The sequence below is a fragment of the Hoplias malabaricus genome, chromosome 9 (assembly GCF_029633855.1).
Source record: "Hoplias malabaricus isolate fHopMal1 chromosome 9, fHopMal1.hap1, whole genome shotgun sequence".
NCBI classification, from domain to species: Eukaryota; Metazoa; Chordata; class Actinopteri; order Characiformes; family Erythrinidae; genus Hoplias; species Hoplias malabaricus.
The window spans coordinates 25,542,389-25,563,814 of NC_089808.1; the positions used below are offsets into that span (position 1 = coordinate 25,542,389).

The following is a 21,426-nucleotide window of genomic DNA, read 5'->3' on the forward strand; positions in this document are numbered from 1 at the left end:
ATAACAAAGACGGATAATTACAGTTATGAAAGAACCCTGACAGTGGCGGACATCATCATAATTTATTGCAAGAAACACCCAAGAAGACACTCAGCTATTTATTTGCCATATGAAGGGCAACCAATAGGGCGCCCCCAGATTAGGCCCCAATATGTCTGGGGTCTGTCTATAGCCCACTGTTAGCCCTGACTGGAGCCAGTCACTGTCTAACAGACACATGTTAGGAGGTTCTTAGAGGAGAAGTTCAGGGACTGGTAAACAGGGATGATGAAGATGGAATAGGAAGAGCAGGAAGAAGGTGAGAGTCTGAATGGAGATGTGGAGGGGGCAAGGTAAAGGGGAGTGATAGTTATCACCTTGGGGACAGAGACAAAGTTTATTTTAAAGGACGACTAGGAATTAAGAAGTAAGGGGTTCAGACAATGGGGCTGTTATCATCTCTGTGTGAAGAGGGGTGTGTGTGCGTGTGCACTTCGTTTGGGGACATAACACGTAAGTCATTCCAAGTGAAGGTTTCTATAAATCTAATTACCCTGATGGACTTGTGGAAGTAGACATAGGGCTAAAACTTACAGTCATGTTCTGTAAAGCGGCCACACAGGCAATGAGAAGGGGGCAGTCTGGGCGGGTGATGCTCATGAATGGAGTGGAGGAAAGCAAGGGAAGCCAAGACGAGAAACATCATATTTTAAATGATTAATGTTTATTTCATTTTAAAATATGAACACCCTCCAGGGTGTGTTCCCACCTTGCGCCCAGTGATTCCAGGTAGGCTCTGGACCCACCGTGACTCTGAACTGGATAAGGGTTACAGACAATGAAAGGATGAGAAACTTATTAGACTTTATTAAGTAATTAGTAAAAATTACTGTTTCTTAGAGAAACTAGACACAGCTCTAAACCCTATTTTATAAATTAACAAGTTAAATAAAATAATAGATTTACTAATAAAGAAAATGAAAATAAATAAATGAAAGTTAACTAAATGCAAAGGATTAAACACAAAGAAATCTTCCCCTGAGGCTCATTGCTTCACCCAACTGCCCCCCTCCTCACACAGAGACACTAATGCCCCCCTCATCTGGTCTCCTCACTTCTTTTTTCTTTTTACTGATCCTTGAAATGATCCTTCGTCTCCGTCCTCAAAGTGATAACAATCACACCCCTTTTATCTCCACCACCCCCAGCATCTCCATTCAGATTTTCACCTTCATCCTCCTCTTCATCTCCCTCCTTCTCCTTCATCCCCCTATTCGCCCCTGTGAGAACTCCATCTCCACCCCCTACAACACCCGGTGTATATAAGACCCTCCTGAAATGTGCTTTGCTCATACACCACTCTCTGTGTGAAATAAACTCCAGTCTCCAGACTCTTCCTGAAGAATTTCTAACAGCCCAGAGACACCCTGAATCCTTCTTGGTGAGTAACAGCTTTATGAACTGGAGAGAAACTTTGGTGAGCTCATGTCTCTGGTAAAAACCTTTCGTGAATGTTATACAGCATTGTGGAAAGGCTTAGGCACCTAAGATTATTCTTATCATTTTAAATAATTAATCTCAATAAGTGTGTGGGGGGTGGACATTTATCATATCATCTTCTCCCCCGACTGTGGTTTTAATTCCTCATCTGTTTCTGATCTGCTTAAACTTGATCCTGATGCCTGTGTTTTGTTTTATTTAATTTAGAGCAGGGCCACAATTACGCAATCAACAGCAAATACTTGCTGAACCCTGACGAGGTTTTCTCAGTCAAGACCCTCCCTGATCCCCCTGCTGCCGACGTTTCCCTAAGAGTTTTACTACAAAACACTTCATTTCAGCAAGAAAAGAGCATGTGTCCACTGTTGAATGCATGAGCTGAAATCTGTTGTGTTTTGTTGGACTTAGCTGCGTTTCCTGTGTGTGCATGCAATTAGTTTCAGTACAAGAAACCAGCTCCAGCTCCAGCTAAACCAGCTACATCAGATCAGATCAGTTCAAGGAAATGACGCTTATACGCATTTATAAAAACGAACCCATATGATCTATGTACAGTTGTGTGTGTGCCAGTAATATGTCAATTTGTGGGGGGCCAAAACCTGTTTACACACTAACATTGTGGACTTTCATTGTGAGCACTACACGATGTAAACTATTGAATATATTATATTTACTGCGATGGACTGGAACTTTTTGTTCCCTGTGTGTTCCTGCTGACCCACTGCTGCTAAACAGGAAGAAATGGTTACAGTAAATGAATGAATGAATCATTTATGTTTATGGTTATGTAGGGTAAAATTTCACAAAATGTATTTAAGTCAATGTAGTCCCCGCATTTCACAGAAACGTGTGTGTGTGTGTGTGTGCACATGCATCATATGTGTCTATATATTTTTGTTTTGCCATTCTCTTATTGACCAAAAGATGGTGCCCATACATTCTGAAATTCTGATTGTTGTTTATTTAAATGTTACCTGATTTCCCTCAGTGACCGGACGATGGCACTGTCGAGTGTGTTGTGGGCTCTTCTGCTGCTGCTTTATTTGGTCAGATCTGAAACTACAGATTCTCAAAATCCCAGCTGTCCAGTCCCTCCTGGAGTTCCAGGAATTCCTGGGAATCATGGGCTTCCCGGCAGAGATGGGAGAGAGGGAACTCCAGGACAAAAGGGAGATAAGGGAGAGCCAGGTACACAGCAGAGTTAAAGAGTACGGTGGCCCCATGGGACAAAACACAAATTTGGTATGGTCGGAAAGGTGATATTAACAATAAAACACATCTCTGTGCTGTGGCTTCAGGGCAGTGTGAGCAGGGGCCTCCGGGTAAAGCAGGGCCAACAGGTCCAGCAGGTCCACCCGGACCCCAAGGGCCAAAGGGAGAGTCAGGTTCACCAGGTAAAGAGCCCATTAATTTGTTTTTATTGGATGTAAACAATGTTGTTGTTTTTATTGCTAATCTTTCTGAATTTCTGTCATAGGGATTGTACCTAGCCAATTGATTACATCTATACAGTCAGAGCTCAGTGCTCTCAAGGCCAGGCTCGCCAATGTGGAGAAGGGTAGGTGACTTGATTTAAATTATACATTTACAGGAGCACATTGTTATTTTCTGTAAACTCGTTTTAAATTAAAATTAATGTACACTTAGGTAAGGCAAGGTAAGGCAAGTTTATTTATAGAGCACCTTTCATACAGAAGCGATTGCTCTACAGGAAGAAAAACAGTTAAATTAAAAGCCAGAATAAAAAAAGTGCAGAATGTTTTAAACTGAGCTGTAGGCCTGCTCAAACACAAATGTTTTAAGTCTTGATTTAAAAGTGTCTAAAGTCTGGGCTATTCTAATATTCTCAGTCAACTGGTTCCATTTTAAAGCGCCATTGTAGCTAAACACTGCCTCTCCATGTTTAGTTTTGACCTGAGGCAGGACTAACTGACTAGTTCCTAAAGATCTGAGAGCCCTGCTCGGCTCATATCTCTGTAGCAGATCTGATAAATATCCTGGTCCTACCCCATTTAGACATTTATAGACCAGTTATAACACCTTAAAGTCTATTCTGTAACAGACTGGTATCTAGTGTAAGGATTAGAGGATGGGGGTGATATGATCTCTTCATTTGCTCCTAGTGAGAACTCTGGCAGCTGCATTTTGAATCAGTTGAAGCTGTTTAATGGTCTTTTTTGGAAGTCCAACTAAGAGACCATTACAGTAATCAATCCTGCTAGAAATAAAGGCATGGATAAGTTTCTCCAGGTCTGGTTTAGTCAGAAAATCGCTAATCTTACTGATGTTCTTAAGATGGTAAAATGCTCATCTAGTAACCACTTTAGTATGAGACTAAAACTGAGATCTGAGTCCATTGATACACCAAGGTTGCGAGCCAGTTCTTTAGATTTGAGGGCTCCTGAGTCCAGATACGTATCCAGTTTTTGTCTCCCATTGTGGTTCCCAAATAATATAATCTCAGTTTTATCTTTATTCCATTGCAGAAAGTTGTGTCCCATCATGTTTGTGATGTGTTCAAGGCACTTGCTTAATGAGTCAACTGGACCAGAGTCGTTAGGGGACAGGGCCATGTAAATCTGAGTATCATCTGCATAGCTGTAATAGGACAGCCCATAGTCTTTTAGAATCTGATGTAAATACGATTATATGTAAAACCCAGCAGTACCAAGTATCCAGGTATCCAGGTTGCAACACCTTAGCAACCATCTGGGATACCACAAACACCACAAAGAAACAATAACATACTGTAAAACCAGAAAACAACAGTCAGTGTCTAGAAACATCCATAGCAATCATCAAGTAAATTTAGCAGCCATATTAGAAATCATACCGACCACCTAACAACCATCGAGCATAACCATGGCAACCATGTATAACTCCATAGAAACCAAGCAGCAACACCCTAGCAGCCACTCAGGATGCTACAACAACCAAGTATAAACATCTTAACAACCAAATGGTATAAAAACAGGAAAACCATAGTCAAGGTCTAGGAACATCCATAGCAACCATCTAGCAAACTTTAGCAGCCATTTTATTTATCATACCAACCACCTAGCAACCATTTAGGAGCACCATAGCAACAAATGAAATTACATAGGAACCAATTAGCGGCATCCCAGCAATCATCCAGGATACCAAAACAACCAATTGGTAACATCTTAATTAACAAACACTTGGAATGCCACCAGAAAAATCATTGCTGTGTCCGACATCATTTTATGGTTATGCCATTTTGTAGTAGTGTCTAAAAACATAGTGGACAGTATTCAGTGCACACATACAATCCCACAATGCACTGCAAAACATAGTGTACAACACCTGTATGCTACCTGAGACTAGTGGAAAGTAGATAATCATAATGCACTGCTCTGTTTGATAAAACTCCCCCTGAGGTTGTGTCCTATTCTCTAAAATAGTGCACTATATAGTGAGTAATGTAGGGAATAGTGAATAGGGAGCTATTTCGGACACAGCTCATAAGAACCATCTACCAAACTTTAGCAGTCATCTTAGAAAAGCTGCCAACCACCTAGCAACGGTCTAGCCAAACCCTAGCAACCATGTAAAAATCCATAGTAACCAACTAGCAACCCCCTAGCAACCATGTAAAAATCCATAGTAACAATCTAGCAACACCCTAGCAACCACCTGGGACACCACATAGACCACCTAGTAATCTTACAACCACTGAGCCTCTAGCCAACATTAGCAACCATCTAGAATAACCATAGCAACCACCTGAGCTCTTATTTTTGAGCATTTCTAATGGACACATCCCTATTCTGTGTTTAGTTCAGAGTTTCAGCACTGCAAGGAAAGTTGGGCGCAAGATCTTCGTGACGAACGGGTTGAAGGCGATGTTTGACGTAGGTCTGAAGTCCTGCACAGACGTCGGTGGGACGCTAGCTTTACCCAGAAACGAAGATGAAAATACAACACTGAAGAAAATAGTCGAATCCCTCCAGGTGGTGTTTGCGTTCATTGGTTCAACGGACCGAGAGAAAGAGGGTGAGTTCAGAGATCTTCGCAGTCAGCCACTGACCTTCACCAAATGGAGAAGTGGGGAACCCAACAATGGCTACGGTAAAGAGCACTGTGCAGGAATCTACGTGGCCGGGGACTGGAACGACTTCCAGTGTGACGCCGTCACCAGCATCATATGTGAAATAGAAATGGCATAGAACATGGGTTTAGTCCATGGGTTCAAGGTCAGTGATGCTGATGGGACCCGGGTGGGTTAAAGATACAGTACTGTGCAAAAGTCTTAGGCACCTAAGATTATTATTATTATTATTATTATTACTTAAATAATCTTCTGAATAAGCATGGTGGATATTTAGACTTACAATAATCACATCACAATCATAAATACAGTCAGTAAAAAGTAAAAGATTATTTTTTTAGTAGTAGCTATGTTAGGGCTACTCCTCAGATAAACTGCTTTTTAAATCTCATTTTGTCTGGTGACTAAACCTTTGACACAGTGCTATATTTTGAACTGTACACAATCCACTGGGTCCCCATAGTTACAGAGTTACTGAGCTGCCCACATTTATGTCCCACTAATGACGAATGTACCCCCCACTCCCTGATCCCTGAGGGCCCTGCTAGCTCTTGTTCTACACAGGTGTACCCCACTAAGGCCCACTGGCTGGGAATCATCTCAAATCTACTCTCTGTATCTAAAGCCTGTCATTATGCGATTGTCATAAGAATTGTATACGTTTGTTCATCTGTTCCTCTTCGTTGGTGTTTGTTTTGTCCAGCGAAAGTGTATAACTCCACCAGCAGATCAATTGATTTCAGGAAATAATGGTAGAAATATGCAAAATAAAAACATTTTACTGGATAAAATCACCCAAAAAACAGTCTAATAAAAACATTATCTCACAATGAGAAATATTATCTATCCTCACTATAATTGTGATGTTTTAATTTTATATGACACAAAAATAAAGGTGTTATGTGGTGGTGGCTCATTCTCAGCACAGCAGTGACATTGACGTGGTGGTGGTGTGTTAGTTTGTGTTGTGCTGGTACAGGTGGATCAGACACGGCATTGTCTCTTGAAGTTTTTAAACCTCTTAGTGTGGTGGATCTGGGAAGCCACTCAAGAACAGGCTGAAATGGAGCTAAATTGCATTACACCTTTTCTGAATGTTTACTTGTTGGTTCAGTTCATAAAAAATAAAAGAACAAGCAACAAAACTAACCAAAAGTCTGTGTGATTAATTGTAGTTTGTGTTCTCCTGCAAGCGTGTTTAGCTCAAACTGTATTGTGTTGATGGTAGGTTGGTCATCAGCCTGTCCCTAGTCCAAAGAACACATCGTCTATCATAGAGGGCAGAGACCAAGGGGAGGAGAAGCTGAAGGGGACAAAGGGAGTTTGGGAGGGGGACAAGTGTAGATTCTCTTATAGGTGTTTCTAATAAAGTGGCCAGTGAGTGAAAGTCCACAATCAGCAAAGCTTGAGGAAGGAAGGCTGGTCATCAGGGTCCAGGGTCCACCTACTTCATTGTTTTCTTAAGTCTCTTTTCCTGATGATCAAAAACATCCACCAGGTAAGACGCTTTATTGCTTACGCCTTTGTGTTTTTAAGAGTTTCAGAACTTTGTTTTCGGGACACTTTTAGGACACTTGGACACTGATTTGCAGCTTGTTTTGTGTTGTTTACAAGCTTAAAATCTCTCTTTTTGGGTTCAAATTTCGGATGAAAAAAAGTGGTCTGTGGAAAAGTCACCTTTTATATCATATACTTAAATAATGTCTAGAGACCGTACATTGTTGTTTGTATGAATGTGTAATGAATGTGCTGTGTATATAAAAGATGTTGCTGTGTGTATAGGTGATAACTCGTTTCCCCCAGTGAACAGACGATGGCGCTGTCAAGTGGGTGTTGGACTCTTCTGCTGCTGCTGCATTTGGTTGGATCTGAAGGAACAGATTCCCAAAATCCCAGCTGTCCGGTGCCTGCTGGAGTTCCAGGAATTCCTGGAAACCATGGCCTTCCCGGCCGAGACGGAAAAGATGGGACACCAGGACCCAAAGGAGAGAAGGGAAAGCCAGGTACATGGACACAGTTCAAGGATGAGGAAACAGCATTTCTGAAAGTGATTATTTATTATCTTTGTTTATGTTATGAATTTAGGGCTAAGTGTTCAGGGGCCACCAGGTAAAGCAGGACCAGCAGGTCCAGAAGGTCCCCCTGGACCCAAAGGAGAGCCAAGTTCATCAGGTAAATAGTCCATTTTACTATTCTATGTCTCCTCAGTGAACACCTGCATCTGGCCTGCATTAAAATTCATAGAAATATATAGATGCTTCCACTTCTATCAGGTTCTGCAAGACCACAATGTGCTGGACATTCTTTTGGACATAAAGGAGTTCCCTCAAACACCACCATGGGGTTTTGACTGACTTTTTTCAGCAATGTGGAACCGGTTTGGTTCCTGTTTGTGAAACTAATTTGGAACCGTTTCGTGCCTTTCCACCAACATAAATAAGTACCAGAACCAGAAAAGTTAGTTCTCAGCTGGAATTGAAGAATAGTTGGTTCTTAAGCAGGCAACCATAAGCCAGTCGAGATAAAGAAGCTCCAGAAAGAGTTCAGCTTCTCAAATAAAGCGTTATGACACAGTGGAGCTGGAGGGGTCTGTCCTCTGTCCTGACTCTATCCCTTTATCTCTGGCTCTGAATTCAGACACAGCCAAGCTGGAACCCAGCCCCCACAGCGCCACCTGCTGGTGGAAATGCAATGGGGGCAGGGATTTGCTGGCTACCTCCAAAAATGTAAGAATCCTGAATGGACCCAGATTTATTTTGATGGTTAAGGGCTACAAAAGTCAGTACCTTGGTTTTACATCTCACCTGAAAGAGGGCGCTCTTTGTTCAGTACAGTACAGTGCATTGGGATCCACATACCACAGTGTTGACCACACTGACACCACCTCCACCAAACCCAAGCTTTCCTAGGAGGACGAGGTCTCCCATCTAAGTACTTTCAGCTATAAGGAATATAACAACATCCTAAACAATCCAGAACAGGCCCTAAATGCATCCAATTTGTGCACATATTTTTTAAGATAAAGAGCTCAGTCATTCTCTTATTGTTTTTTTCAGGGGTCCATCAGGATCTGATTAAGACCCTTCAGTCCGAGATCAAGAGACTCACAGCCAAGGTGTCCTTTTTAGAAAAAGGTGAGGTGTCTTTGAAGAAGATTCATTCACAGAACGGCTGACATTTTTTAGTTCAGTTACAGAACTGAGAGGAGTTATATGGTCTCAGTCCTTGCCTCTGTAACTGCAAACCCTGTCTCCTAGGTGGAAATATCCTCTTCCTCCCAGGTTTGTTTCCTTGCCAGTGAGGCAGGGCATGTCCAGGATTGCAGCTGTAGTGAGGGTCCACACTAACAGTCTCAAACTGAGAAATACAACACACGGACTAGATTTCAGAGGATTTCACTGACTGTATGTATCTTTTTTTTTTCTTTTTGACAGTTATGGGTTTTCCTGTTTCTGCAAAAGCTGGAGAGAAGTATTATGTGATGGATGGGACCACGGGAAGCTTTGATGAAGCCCTGAGGTTTTGCAGCCAAGCTGGAGCAACCGTGGTCTTACCCAGGGAGGAGGAGGAGAACCAGGTCTTGGCTCGGCTCATCGTCCAATTTGGGTCCCAAGCTTATATAGGAACTACAGACAAACAGGTGGAGGGTCAGTTTGTAAATGTTGAAGGAAAACCCTTAACTTTCACAAAATGGGGGCCTAGTCAGCCTGATGATCACAAAGGTGCACAGGACTGTAGCATAATAAACACTTCTGGAATGTGGGATGACAATAACTGTGTAGGGGCTCGTCTCATTATCTGTGAAATACGAGACAAATAGAATAGAGTGATGTGGTGTGTATCTATAGTGGAAGTGAATGGAACCAGACGTCCTCCTCTAAGAAGGGGAGTGATGTTTAAACCCAGTCCTGGGCGAGGGGGACGGACAGGATGCTGTGAGGGACGTCTGGTTCCATTCACCACCAATGGAGAGAATTCTGAGTCTATAAGTTTCTCTGTAGCATCCGTCAGTGTCTTTACAGAGTTAAGAATTATAATCTCAACAATATTATGTGATATATTAACTACATTATTAATAAATATAAGCCACATTATAGTGTATTTACATGTTTATAATCACCAAATTAAAGTGTAATCACAAAAACACCTGAGATGACATATTGAAGTGTGTGTGTTTTTTAAGCCAGATGTGTGTGTTGCATTCATTAAAAACTTAAGATATAGACAGTTTGGGGATTGTTATTATTATTATTATTAATTGGGCATCACAGTGGTTCTACAGGGGTTTCTGGGTCCTGATGGGGTCACGGTCTGTGAGGAATGTGGTGTGTTCTCCCTGTGACTGTGTGGTAGGTGAAAGTGTGAAACTGTCCACAGGTGTGAGTGTGTGAGTGACTGGGTGACTGTGTGAAATTGTCCACAATCAGTAATCAGTAAATCACAGACATTGTGACAGATTCTGGGGCAGCTTGTTTATTGATTAACTACACTAATTTCATACCCTCCATCGTAATTTACATAGTGCAGTTTCTGCAGTGTTGAGACTGGAGTAGCAATGACAGAGGCCATGTTTTACCTAATACTGCTCAATGGAGCATCACATGATTTTGAAGCTGTAACCTTAAGGTAAATATACCACCAATTGTTGCTTTAAATCCTGCGTTGAGCAGGTCATTTCCTTTAGGTCTTTTCCTACTAAAGGAGCATGACTCCAGACTTAAGTTATCGGAAGTGCTTTGTGAAATCCTCCCATTGGCTAGTTTCAGTTTTTTTTTCCTTAGACAAAAACAAAGTGAAACAGATGTGTGGAGGAAGGGACGTGTTTCCTGTAACTAACACACACACAGACGCGCACACAGACAGTGTGTGTTAGTTAAACGCGTCTGTGTTCGGTCCCGTCTCTCCGTCTCTCTTTTCCCGGCTCTGAAGCTTTGGCTCTCGGCATCTCTTCCCGATGGGAACGCGCTCCAGCCGGCTACAGGCCGCTCCATCCCCGCGCTCGATTACCAAGCGCAGCGGGCTGAAGCGCGAGTCCCGCGGGCGAAGGCCGGGCAGCCTACCGTTGGACCTTCCTCGAAGCCGCTCGGAGGAGGGGAGCGACTCGGACGCCGAGAGCCCGGCGGAACACGCCTCCCAAGCACCGGTTGCGGACAGCGAGGAAAAGCCGGAGGAGCAGGTGACGGAGAACGCGGCGAGCCCCGGTGGCAGCAGCGAGCGCCTGGCCGAGGAGGAAGAGGACGCAGGGCCTACACCAAACCGGACTTTCTCAGAGCGGCTTCCCGGCCCTAGGCACGCCTCGCTCGGCCGTAGTAGCGCAGCCAGGTCGGCGAGAGTACGCAGCCCCAGGCCCGTTTCTGAAGCCTGGATCGGCCTTTATAGAGTCAGACACGGAAGTAAGATGAATATTACTTATTTTAGTATATTCATTTATTATTATGAACATGTATTTGCGGATTTAATGTGTGTTGAAATAGCGGAATATTTTTGTTTGTTGCCTAGAACAGTTTTAAAGGAGAAGTCTACTAATGTTTAAAAGTGATTTATTCAGAATTAGGGTTGTAAATAAACAGTCAGCTTGATTTCATATTAAGTCCTATTGTAGAGTTTTTTAATATATATATATATTTAGATATAAATATATTTTTACAGTGGTGGTGGTAGGAGCCAGGCATCTCTAACTAAAGTAAACCATAAATATCCACATTATTTAATATCTACAGCCACCAGTGAATTACACGAGTCTACTGAGATTTTGTAAGGCATGACAATAGCTAACTCTAATAAGTCACTATTGTAACTACTAATTTATCTAGACATAGTAAGACCTTGCACATATATCTGAATTTTAGACCCAAAACACCTCTCAAAATGATGGTGAGAAATCAGTAGTCTATTCAGAAACATTTACTGTAAACTCTTTCTGTGAGGAACTTTTAGAGGAGGATGTCTGGTTTCATTTAAGTGTCAACAGCTCTGACTCTAGTACAGACTCATTAAAATGTATTTTGTGGTTCATGCTCAAGTTCATGGTTCCAGTTTGTGGTCACAGACACTGTTAATGTGATGTTTAATAGCTATCAGTGTTTTCATCAGTAACTCAGGTTTCTCTTTGTGTTCTTCAGCTAGGATTATTGTTGTGGCGACATTTACAGTAGAGGAGAGAATTTGGTAAGGTTTTCAGCCGCTTAGGGCTGAAAGGTTGTTGGTTCGATTCCCTCGAGTTTTAGGATAATTTTGGGCGGTGAGAGTGAAGGAACAGCACTGTCCTCCTCCTGAATCCACGGCTAAGGGGCCCTTGAGCAAGGCACCGGACCCACAACTAATCCCCGGGCGCCAGGGATGGCTGCACCTGGCTCTGGGTGCGTGTTCACACCCCCTAGTGCACTAGTGTATGTTTGTTTGTGTGTTCACTCCCACGGATGCGTTAAACATTTCATTGTAGATGCACATTCACATTCAGCTTGATTTTTTTTGTATATACGTCATGTCTTGTATTGTGTGTGTGTGTTAGTGTGGTTTATATATATTGTAGTTTGGGATATAAACACAAAGACCAAGGAGTCTTGGGTACTTTTTGAGTTTGCTGGTGGTTATAAAGGTTGGTTTTTGGTGGTCAGCCACGAATGCTCTTATTAATCAGCTATTTTTTGTGGTCACTTGTTGAATATGTGTCGCATCAATGCACCACGTGCCATAGTGCCCTACTCAGGGTTTAAGTCGTAAAATGTGTGTACTATGAAAATAGCACGATCTGACAAAACAGGATGATAGATTAAACACTCTTAGACAGATGTACTTTTCCAGCTGTCAAAATGATTGTCGCATATGTAGTCCAGTTTCAGAGGAACTTTTCCATGTTTACAGTTTATAGAGAGCCAACAGAGAGAGCTGCAATGTCAGATTTGCTGCTGTGGTCTCTGTATCTCTTGATGTGTTGTCGTGTTTGTTTCTAATTGTACATACATATGTTTCCTTATTATAAGATTTAAATGTAAGCTTAGTGTAAGGCAGATCTACCCTGGTGTTCCTCTAAAGGATGTTCTAAGGCCCCATAGGAGCAGTTTGTGGCTTTCTTTTCAAACATAATGTGGATTAAATGCTGAAAATGAGGCTCATTGTGTTTTGTGGATGGATAATTACATCAGCATGTAATTAGGTGAAGGCTTTACTAAAATTTCAGACATTCTTCACGGGATGATCTCCAGAGGAAGTACACAAAAAACAAGAACCACAGCCGTGGTGTGGTGGGGTTCTTTGTTTCTGTTGCTGTGTGGCCTTTAGACGTAGAGTGTGCGAGCCTCAGCTTGAAGCATGGCCTCTTCATGAAGGAAGTGAGTCAGGTTTAAGGTGATGAAATCGAAATCTTCTGAGGAACCAGTCATTTCCCCGCATTCCTCAGCTGTGAGTGGCAGAAAATGGGTCAAGTGGCCTCTGGCGGCCATCCAGCGAAGCTCAGCCGAGGTAAATTGGGCCATCAGGCCAAACAGACGCCTGGTATTTACACTGTGATGTTGGTTGGAAAGCTAATAATGATCTGTCCGTAGGTCCAGCTGCTTAATGATTTGACCTCATCTGAATGCGTGAGGCAGTGGTCAGGAATATTATCCCCACGTGTGGTGATCATCTGAAGGCTCGGAACTATTACAGGGATAGTTTGGGACAAAAATATTTGGCTCAGGTTCTTGTTTTTACAGCTGTCTTGCTGATAAAACCATGCCCAGCTCTCACTTTGCTCAAAGGAGAATAAGAGAATGCTAACTTCTGGTTCTGTTCATCAGCTCAACATACCCAGAGGAGAACATTAACCTCTGATTCTGTTCATTAGCTCAACACGCTCAGAGGAGAACACTAACCCCTCTTTACAGTGTCTTGCCTGGCTCCACAGGACCCTGACCTATCAGTCAGTGACTTTTTTGTGTGTCTGTTTTTCCGTCAGCAATCCGCTGCCCCTTCTGCACCAAGCCGTTCCCTGGGGGCAGGATTGAAGAGCATCTGCTGAGCTGCCTCACCTCTCCACCTCTGCCTTACAACAGTGAGTATTCCCTCTGTCTTCTTTGTTTGCCCCCACCCCTCAGACCAAGGTATTTTCACATAGGGTGGTGCAGTGATTTTAGTCTGGCATGATTCAGAAAAAAATCACACACCTCTTAGAAATAAGCTCCGGTTATTTTAATCCAGTGCTATAAAACAAGCTGTATAAATTCACCCAGGTTTTAATAATCCAGTGGTCTACAAAAAGCTGTAGAAATAATCCCAGGATAAGTTAATCCAGTGTTATAAAACAGGATTTAGAAATAAGCCCAGGTGGTATTAATCCTGTGCTACAGTAAAAAGTATAGAAGTTATCCCAGTCTTTCCTCTGCTGAGATTACATGTTCAGAACTATTACCCCACCTCCCTATGGAACACTGTCACTGTCCCAGGGGGGTGCTATAGTCTCTTATCTCTGCTGTAAAAGCCTGTTATCAAGACTGATCTCTCTCTGGTTCTGCAGCGGACGTGCTGAGTAAAGACAGTGGAGAGTGCTCTATTTGTCTGGAGGACCTGCTCCAGGGAGAGACCATCGCTCGACTGGCCTGCCTCTGCGTCTACCACAAGAAGTAACTTTGACCTCTCTACAGGCATCCAGACCATATCTATAATGTTATTTATAATGTCAAGGTGTCACGTAAATTCTGGCCCTGTCATCTGGAGCCCCCAGGTTTTGTTGGGTGGGGTGAAGTGTGAGGGCAACATGGCCCTTAAATCTGATTTTTCAGAGTCATGCTCCAAACAGGTTTCTGAGGCCTTGTGAATCAGCGTGCTCTGATGACTCTGCCCTGTCAGCTCCAAGGGGCAAGAGGACACTCAGAAACAAGGGGGAGGGGGTAGAAATGAGAAAGAAAACGGGCCTTTGTCTCGTTAGGTGAAAACACCCACACACCGTCATTTAAAGGTTAAAGAGTTGGCATTGGTGATAGGATCTGTGAGGTGTAGCAGTAAATTCTGCAATGTGTAAATGTCTTTGTACAAAACAGGATGTGGACAGACCGCCTTCCCCCACCCACACTGTCCTGATTTTAGTTTCAGTTCTTAGTGTGGCACAATTCATGGGCGCTTTCCAAAGTGTTGGGGACCAGGATGTGGACCTGGTGTTGGGTTCAATTCAGCTGCTTCTCAAACCGACGTTACCTGTAAGAATCCCAGTCCTTGGGCATGGGTTGTTTCCATCTAAAACAGTGGTGCAAACTCTGGCAGTTTAGTGACTGAATAGAACAGTGCGTTCCACATTAAACTGTACCGCAGTTATATTCTGGCACTTAAGAATCTGCATAGAGCTGTGCTTTCCATCTTAAAAGGTGCTGTAGTTCTATTCTGACTCTTAAGCCTCTGAGCAGAGCTTTGCTTTCCACCTTAAATGATCTGAAATTAATAGTACTTTCCACCTTAAATGGTACCGCAGTTATGTTCTGGCACCCATGTTTCTGAAAAGATCTGTCCTTTCCACATTAAATTTTACCACAAGTACATTCTGGCAATTAAGCATCTGAATAGAGCTGTGCTTTCCACATTAAATGGTGCTGCAGTTATGTTCTGGCACTTGTGCTTTTGAATAGAATTATGCCTACCACCTTAAACGATGCAGCAGTTATATTATGGGCTCCTAGGCAGCTGAAGAAAACTGCATTCCACATTTAAATTTAGCCACAATTACATTTGGATGCTTAAATGCCAGAATAGAATAGTAATTTCCACCTTAAACTGAACTACAGTTATATTCCAGCATCTAAGTGTCTGAATAGAACTGTGATTTCCACCTTAAACTGTACTACAATAATATTCTAATAGTAATAGTCTGACCACTGTGTTCTGGTTCTGTCCAGATGCATCGACTCCTGGAGCATGGTGAAGCCTTGTTGTCCAGAGCATCCTTTCGACTGATGTCACATTCCCTCTCTGCACCTGTTCCACTCAGGTGAGTCATACACTCACTGTCCACTCTCCCAGCTCCACTAACCACACAGGTGCATTCATTGTTACCCTTATTTCTCCCTGTTCTTCAGTACTCAGGAACCCCACAGAGCAGGTGTGATGTGGTGGTGGATCATTCTCAGTGCTGCAGTGACACTGATGTGGTGGTGGTGTGTTAGTGTGTGTTGTGCTGGTGTGAGTGGATCAGACACAGCAGTGCTGCTGGAGTTTTTAAAGCCCTCAGTGTCACTGCTGGACTGAGAATAGTATTCCAGCCGGCAGCGTCCTGTGTCCACTGATGGACAGTGAGTGTACCCTCTTCGTTGAACTGATCTGGTTCTCATTCTTCTTGCAGGAGAACATGGCCCTGCTGGCGACAAAGATAAAATGGAGGGAAATAAAAACAGAAGAAAGAGACAAAGTGAGGAGCAGTGAATGTGAGCTGGAGCTGAGATGACTGAGCTTTTTGTGCTTTGGACAGAGATGGGGCTCTCTCTCTGGGCTTGCTTTTCCTCCTGAGTGAATCAGCCGGATCTGAACTGAACGGTGGCGCAAATAACACAGAAAACGACAGAAAATCACAAAAAAAAAAAAATCAACCGAAATGAACACAAACGGAGCGGAGAAGTTCCCACTGGCTGTGGCTGAGGGAGCCTGGCCTGGGCTTCCGGGGCTCGTGTTTGGGGTGTGCTTGGTATCGTTATTTTATAAAAAGCGCTGGACGAGCGTTTGTTTTCCACTTTTGGAGATGCTTTGTTACATTTTTGTTTTTGCGTGGGGGGTGAATTTTGACCTTTATTCTTCATCCCTCTCCACTGTATCTTAACATTTCATCAACAGCATGATTTGTCCTAAAGTTTGGGCTGATTTTCCGAGCTTTCGGACCCTAGGTGTGTACCTTCTCCCAGACTTGGACATAGCGCCAAGAACCGTTTTTAATCGATGGAGAACCTTCACGTGATGTGGAGCCAAGAAGCCTTTAGGAGAAGGTTCTTCACGCTGGCACAAATCCGTTTAAAAAGTGGTTCTTTAAAGCAGAGGTTCCTGAATTCTTTTCACTGTCACATGTCAGTATTTCACTGTGGGTGTAGCTTGGACACATTTGGTTGATTGACAGGTTTTTGTTGATTTAAATATGGCAACATTAAGCCACTTTATGTTTATTTGTTGCAGAGAAACAAACCAAACCTGTGGTGTTAAATGTGCCAGTGTTTCCACAGGTGCAGTCAGTGGTTTCCACTGATTTTTTTTTTTTTTCTTCTCCACACAGCTCTTAACCTGACACCTAGTGGCCTCCTGCATAGTGGTCTCTGCAAGGGACATAAATAGGGTTTTTCCACCAATGAGGAACCAGAACAGTTCCAGTTTGTGAATTGAATTCCCAGCTGGAATTAAAAAAGTGTTGGGTCTTCAGTGTGAACCATGACGTGGTCCATGGGCGTGTGGAGATTGACAATCTCAGGAAAGAGCTTAGAGCCTAACACACAGCGTTATCCCCAGTGGAGCTGGACGAGGTCATTTACAATGTTTCATATAAATAAATAATAGGAAATAAACAGGAACACCTTTTGTGTGTGTTTCTGGGGCTGTTTTTGGAGAGACCCTGGTGCGCTGTGGTCAGAGCTGTGGCTCTGCGTTGGTTACGTTTCTCCGCTGTTTACAAGCTCATCAGGCCTCTAAACTCAACATTTACAGTGTTATATCTCACTCTGATCTGACTCCACGGTAAACACAGAATAAACAATGACCCTGTCATGACTGACGGTTTATCTGTGACTCTGGAGCTGTATTCAGCCACAGCGACACCCCCCGCTGATGACGTATCCTCGGTTCCCCTCTAAACTTGCAGAAACATGGGCTGCTTCACTGGAAAGAACCACGGTTCCAAGAATCAGTAACGGAACCGGTTCAAGAACCAGAGTTCTTTTGGTGGAAAAGTGCTAAAACTAGTTCATTCAGAGATTACAGTAGTTTGATTGTGACTTTATGCACCTTCTAAAGCAACATTAGTGTTTAAAAAACACTTTGATATTTTTTTTTTGCTCCTGGGCTGCCCCTACAGTTGCAGATTGTAGTTTACTTTTAGAGCATTGTCCTGAAATCAAGGGGGATGGAGTGTGGGGGATTTCCTACCCTCCTCCAAAAGTTACAGAGTGCAGTTTCTGTAGTGCTGAGGCTAGAGTGGCAAAGACGGAGGCTCTGTTCATCTTATTACAGTTCAGTGGAGTGTCACAATGATTTTGAAGCTATAATTTAAAGTACTACCTAGTGTTGCTTTAAACTTGCTTTAAATAAAAAGGAGTTGAGTATTAAAACATGGCTGTGAGGAGGAAGAGTTTGTGTTCATTATTTTTACAGATGTTCTCCCAGAAAGATTTGCCATAGACATTTGCCCATGAGTTTTACTTTTCAGACACATGGATTAAAAAAAAAAAAAAAACCAGCAGTATTTACAATAAAAAATGTGTCATTAAATACAGTAGTGACTGCAAAGCCTGGGACCTCTGCTTTAAAGGTGCTGTATGGAGTTCCAAAGAACCCTTAGTGTTTACAAAAATAAGGTCTGAGCTCTTCTTTAATGGTGTGTGTGTGTGTGCGGGCGCTGGTGACCGTTTGGAAACAGAGAGGGACGCTCATGGACGAATGGGACCTCCCTGTTGTCCTGATGACCCCATATGAGCGATCTCTCTCATATACAGACGGTCAAGTGCAGACGTTGTGCTCCCTGTGATATTTTGGGGCCCACACACAGATGTTCTGGTGTGTGTGTGTTTTGGAGATTTGTCTGAAGTCCATTGGAGAGTAAAGGACCCTCTCCTGTGATGCAGGGTCTCTGTGTCTGCGTGAGCTTTAGATCAGAATGATCCAGATAGAGATCAGAGGGGATCCTCTGAGATCCAGTTTCTTCGCTTGCTCTTTATTACCCGGATTTTGTGGGAATTTTGAATGATAGTAAAATCCCCCTGTGAGTGACCTCTAAAGAGACTTTTGCAGGGGAAATGTGAGAGAAATTGTATGTGATTTTTAATCCACCTTCTCTATTCAAGGCCAGTGCGCAGGAGAGGGTCGTGGTCAGCACCTCAGAGTTCATTTTGGAGCAAATGTTGTTTTTTAGTGTTTTGAGTTCACTCTGATAAAAGGCTGGAAGTTATATCACTAACATGGTTGCTGTACCTGTTTCTTTAAATACATACAAACTAAAGCAGCACAGAGGCTTTAAACACAGGACGAGGTGAAGGTCTGGTCTGTTTTTCAGTTTGTTCTTGCGTGTTCTTATGTTCATGTTCTTGCGTAACGCCATCTTCCATTGCCAAAGTTAAGCTCCAGTTCTCAAGAACACAAACGACAACTACAATTAAAGTAACTGGATGTTGTTCGCGCTCCACCCAAAATAACAAGGGCGTATCGGTCCATTACTCTCCACGAGAATGACCTGAAAATCCCATCATTCACTGCAGAGGTGTTCTCCTAGACAACACAAGTTTGTTCTTCTTGGTTTTGGTTTTGAGAAACAGCCCAGGATTAGAACCTCTTCAGTCGTGAAAAAGGAACATGAAGCACTCGAGTTAACTCTGATTTACAGTTCATCAGACTTAAGGCCGGTTTATACTTCTGCATTGACTCAACGCAGAGCCCTACGCTGCTGTGAGTGTTTATATTTCCACATTGGTGTCTGTCTCTCTGCAGTTACTCCTCCACACCACTAGGGCTGAATCTCAAACATCTTCCTCTACACTCTGTAGTGCGCAATGCAGTGGTATTAGTTTCTAAATCTTTAAAGTGCGCTCTGTAGGGAGGAGATGATTGTTTGGGACAGAGCATAGTTTCCAGTAGGTGCTAGGCAAGAAATCAGTACTGTCCTCTTCCTCGAGGGTCATAATTTAGCTGGAGACAGAGCCAGAAAGCTGACTTTGTAGTCAGCTAGCAGTTTATGGTGTAGCTAACAGACAGGGAACACACACTGGAAAAAGAACCCACACCCACCACAGTGGATTAATGTAGTGCTGTGTGTAAAAAAGCAGTTAAAACAAGTAGCTGCTTTAGCCTCAACAAATGTCTGTTCATGACAGAAGGAAACTGTGGACTGAGGGACAGCTGTGTCTACAGCAGCTGAGGGGATGTGTGTACCATGTGTAATATGAATGTTGTTAAATAGGGGGGCTTTATTTTAATTACGTTTAAAAAGCAATTCAAACAATTTTTATAAAAACTAGGTGCCAATAAACCACCTTTTCCGAGTTTAGAAAAGTCATCACCCTCTTTCAGCATAAGTTTAGAATTTAAAGTTTATTTATATTTGTATAAACTAAGCCCCAGAACTGGAACCTTTTTTTAAAGTGCCAAGATGTACTTTGTCCTCTAGAGGGCAGTGTAACATCTGTTCGTTCGTCCATTCATTACACCAGCATTACTCAAACCTGATCCTAACCCCTGTGGGCCACCAGGCTGGGTATGAGCAATATGAGGGATAAAGGTTGTCAGTGAGGGAACCGGGCTAGTACACAACCCAATGTGACCCGTTTGGACCTCATTTACCCAGAGTTACAGGGTGGCCCACCTAGATACCACTAAAAGCCCATGTAACAACCCTACGCCATATGGACCTACACGGGTTGCCTGGCTATCTAGGAGGTGTTTCCCAAAAATGGATTATTCAGTTAGCCAGATTACTTCATCCTAAATATGTGGCTTAAGACATGCTGAAGGGTTTTGACAGGAGTGTGTTTGGGGTTTTAAAGGAGCAATCAGTCATTTCCTCCAGAGATTGTTCATATAATTAAACGGCTGTTACACTGACATCTAGTGGCCTTTTGTTGGATCAGAGAGTCAGTTGTGGGGGACCCGCTCTGTGGAGCATATTCTGGTACAATCAGGGATGCGAAAGCAGTTTGATTCTTCATGTCCTCTGAGTTTAGCTTTAAAGAAAAATGGAAGAATAATAAACTTCACTTTTTGTTGATGATAAAATGATTGATTGCACCTTTAATTTGATGAACAGAAAAGTGTCCTGATGTTACCGTTCTGAACCAGTGTCGGGCTTCAGCCCTGACGTCTACGTTCTTATGCATTTCACGTGTGCTGTACGAGAGTGACCCAGTTTGAAACGTGATGTGGGTCTCCTGTCCCGCAGCTCGTCTCACGGGGTTAAAAAACCCATTTTGGGGGTGTTTAAGGTCAATATATGGATGATGGCGCCTGTGTCCCCAGATCTAGACAATCTTGCCTTCATTCTGCTGAAGAACAGCGGTGTATTTATTTATTACAGTGTGTATATGTGTGTCTCACATTTCAGAAGCAGTCTGGTCCTGCGCTTGTCCCGGAAGCTGCTTCTGCGCTCCATCTTTTGTACTGTTCCCTATCGGAGTGGTTTTATATGGATTTTTTTACAATAAACATGAGCTGAAGTGTGAGAGTGTCTGGATTCTTCTCTTTAAACATAATTCATGAAGCAAAGCACCTCATTTATTCACACACACACACACACACACACAAATATACACACACATATACACTCATAAATACACACATATACACAAATCTACACACACACATATACACTCATAAATACACACATATACACACACACATATACATTAATATATACACACACACGCACTTTTTTATGTCTTACTCTGAGACTGTGATTTTGTTAAAAGTTCCATGCTCACGTGCGAATAGTTTTGAATTCTAGCTCCTTGTCACTCACTCACGCTCAGCCTAAAAATCCTCCACAAGGTGGCGCCACTCGCTCATGTTTAGGAACTGCTCCTCAACCTTGTTGAAAATGCCAAAGCCAATCAGAATGAAGTTCCCTGAAATGTGCAACTGGTTTAGACACTTCTGACTTTTACAACAAAGTTGTAAACTTCCCCCATCTCTATTTCTCTTTCTTTCTTTCTCTCTCTCTCTCTCTCTCTCTCTCTCTC

At 42.9% G+C, this 21,426-nt stretch overlaps 3 protein-coding genes across 3 annotated transcripts; all 3 read left to right on the plus strand.

Annotated features, from left to right (window-relative positions):
* The first annotated feature begins 1,353 nt into the window (after positions 1-1,353).
* Positions 1,354-6,622, plus strand: LOC136707701 (mannose-binding protein C-like). Its single transcript, XM_066681928.1, has 5 exons — positions 1,354-1,420; positions 2,468-2,667; positions 2,778-2,873; positions 2,957-3,037; positions 5,278-6,622. The coding sequence occupies exons 2-5, from the start codon at positions 2,478-2,480 to the stop codon at positions 5,664-5,666; spliced, it is 756 nt and encodes a 251-aa protein (XP_066538025.1). The 5' UTR covers positions 1,354-1,420; positions 2,468-2,477; the 3' UTR covers positions 5,667-6,622.
* A 739-nt stretch (positions 6,623-7,361) lies between these two features.
* LOC136707749 (mannose-binding protein-like) lies at positions 7,362-9,465 on the plus strand. The gene is made up of 4 exons (XM_066681991.1): positions 7,362-7,551; positions 7,634-7,720; positions 8,605-8,682; positions 8,983-9,465. Exons 1-4 carry the CDS (start codon positions 7,362-7,364, stop codon positions 9,366-9,368), a joined length of 741 nt encoding a protein of 246 aa, XP_066538088.1. The 3' UTR covers positions 9,369-9,465.
* A 741-nt stretch (positions 9,466-10,206) lies between these two features.
* On the plus strand, positions 10,207-20,904 carry zgc:66427 (uncharacterized protein LOC406256 homolog). The gene is made up of 5 exons (XM_066681470.1): positions 10,207-10,941; positions 13,485-13,580; positions 14,043-14,148; positions 15,412-15,503; positions 15,855-20,904. The coding sequence occupies exons 1-4, from the start codon at positions 10,503-10,505 to the stop codon at positions 15,467-15,469; spliced, it is 699 nt and encodes a 232-aa protein (XP_066537567.1). The 5' UTR covers positions 10,207-10,502; the 3' UTR covers positions 15,470-15,503; positions 15,855-20,904.
* Positions 20,905-21,426: the final 522 nt, after the last annotated feature.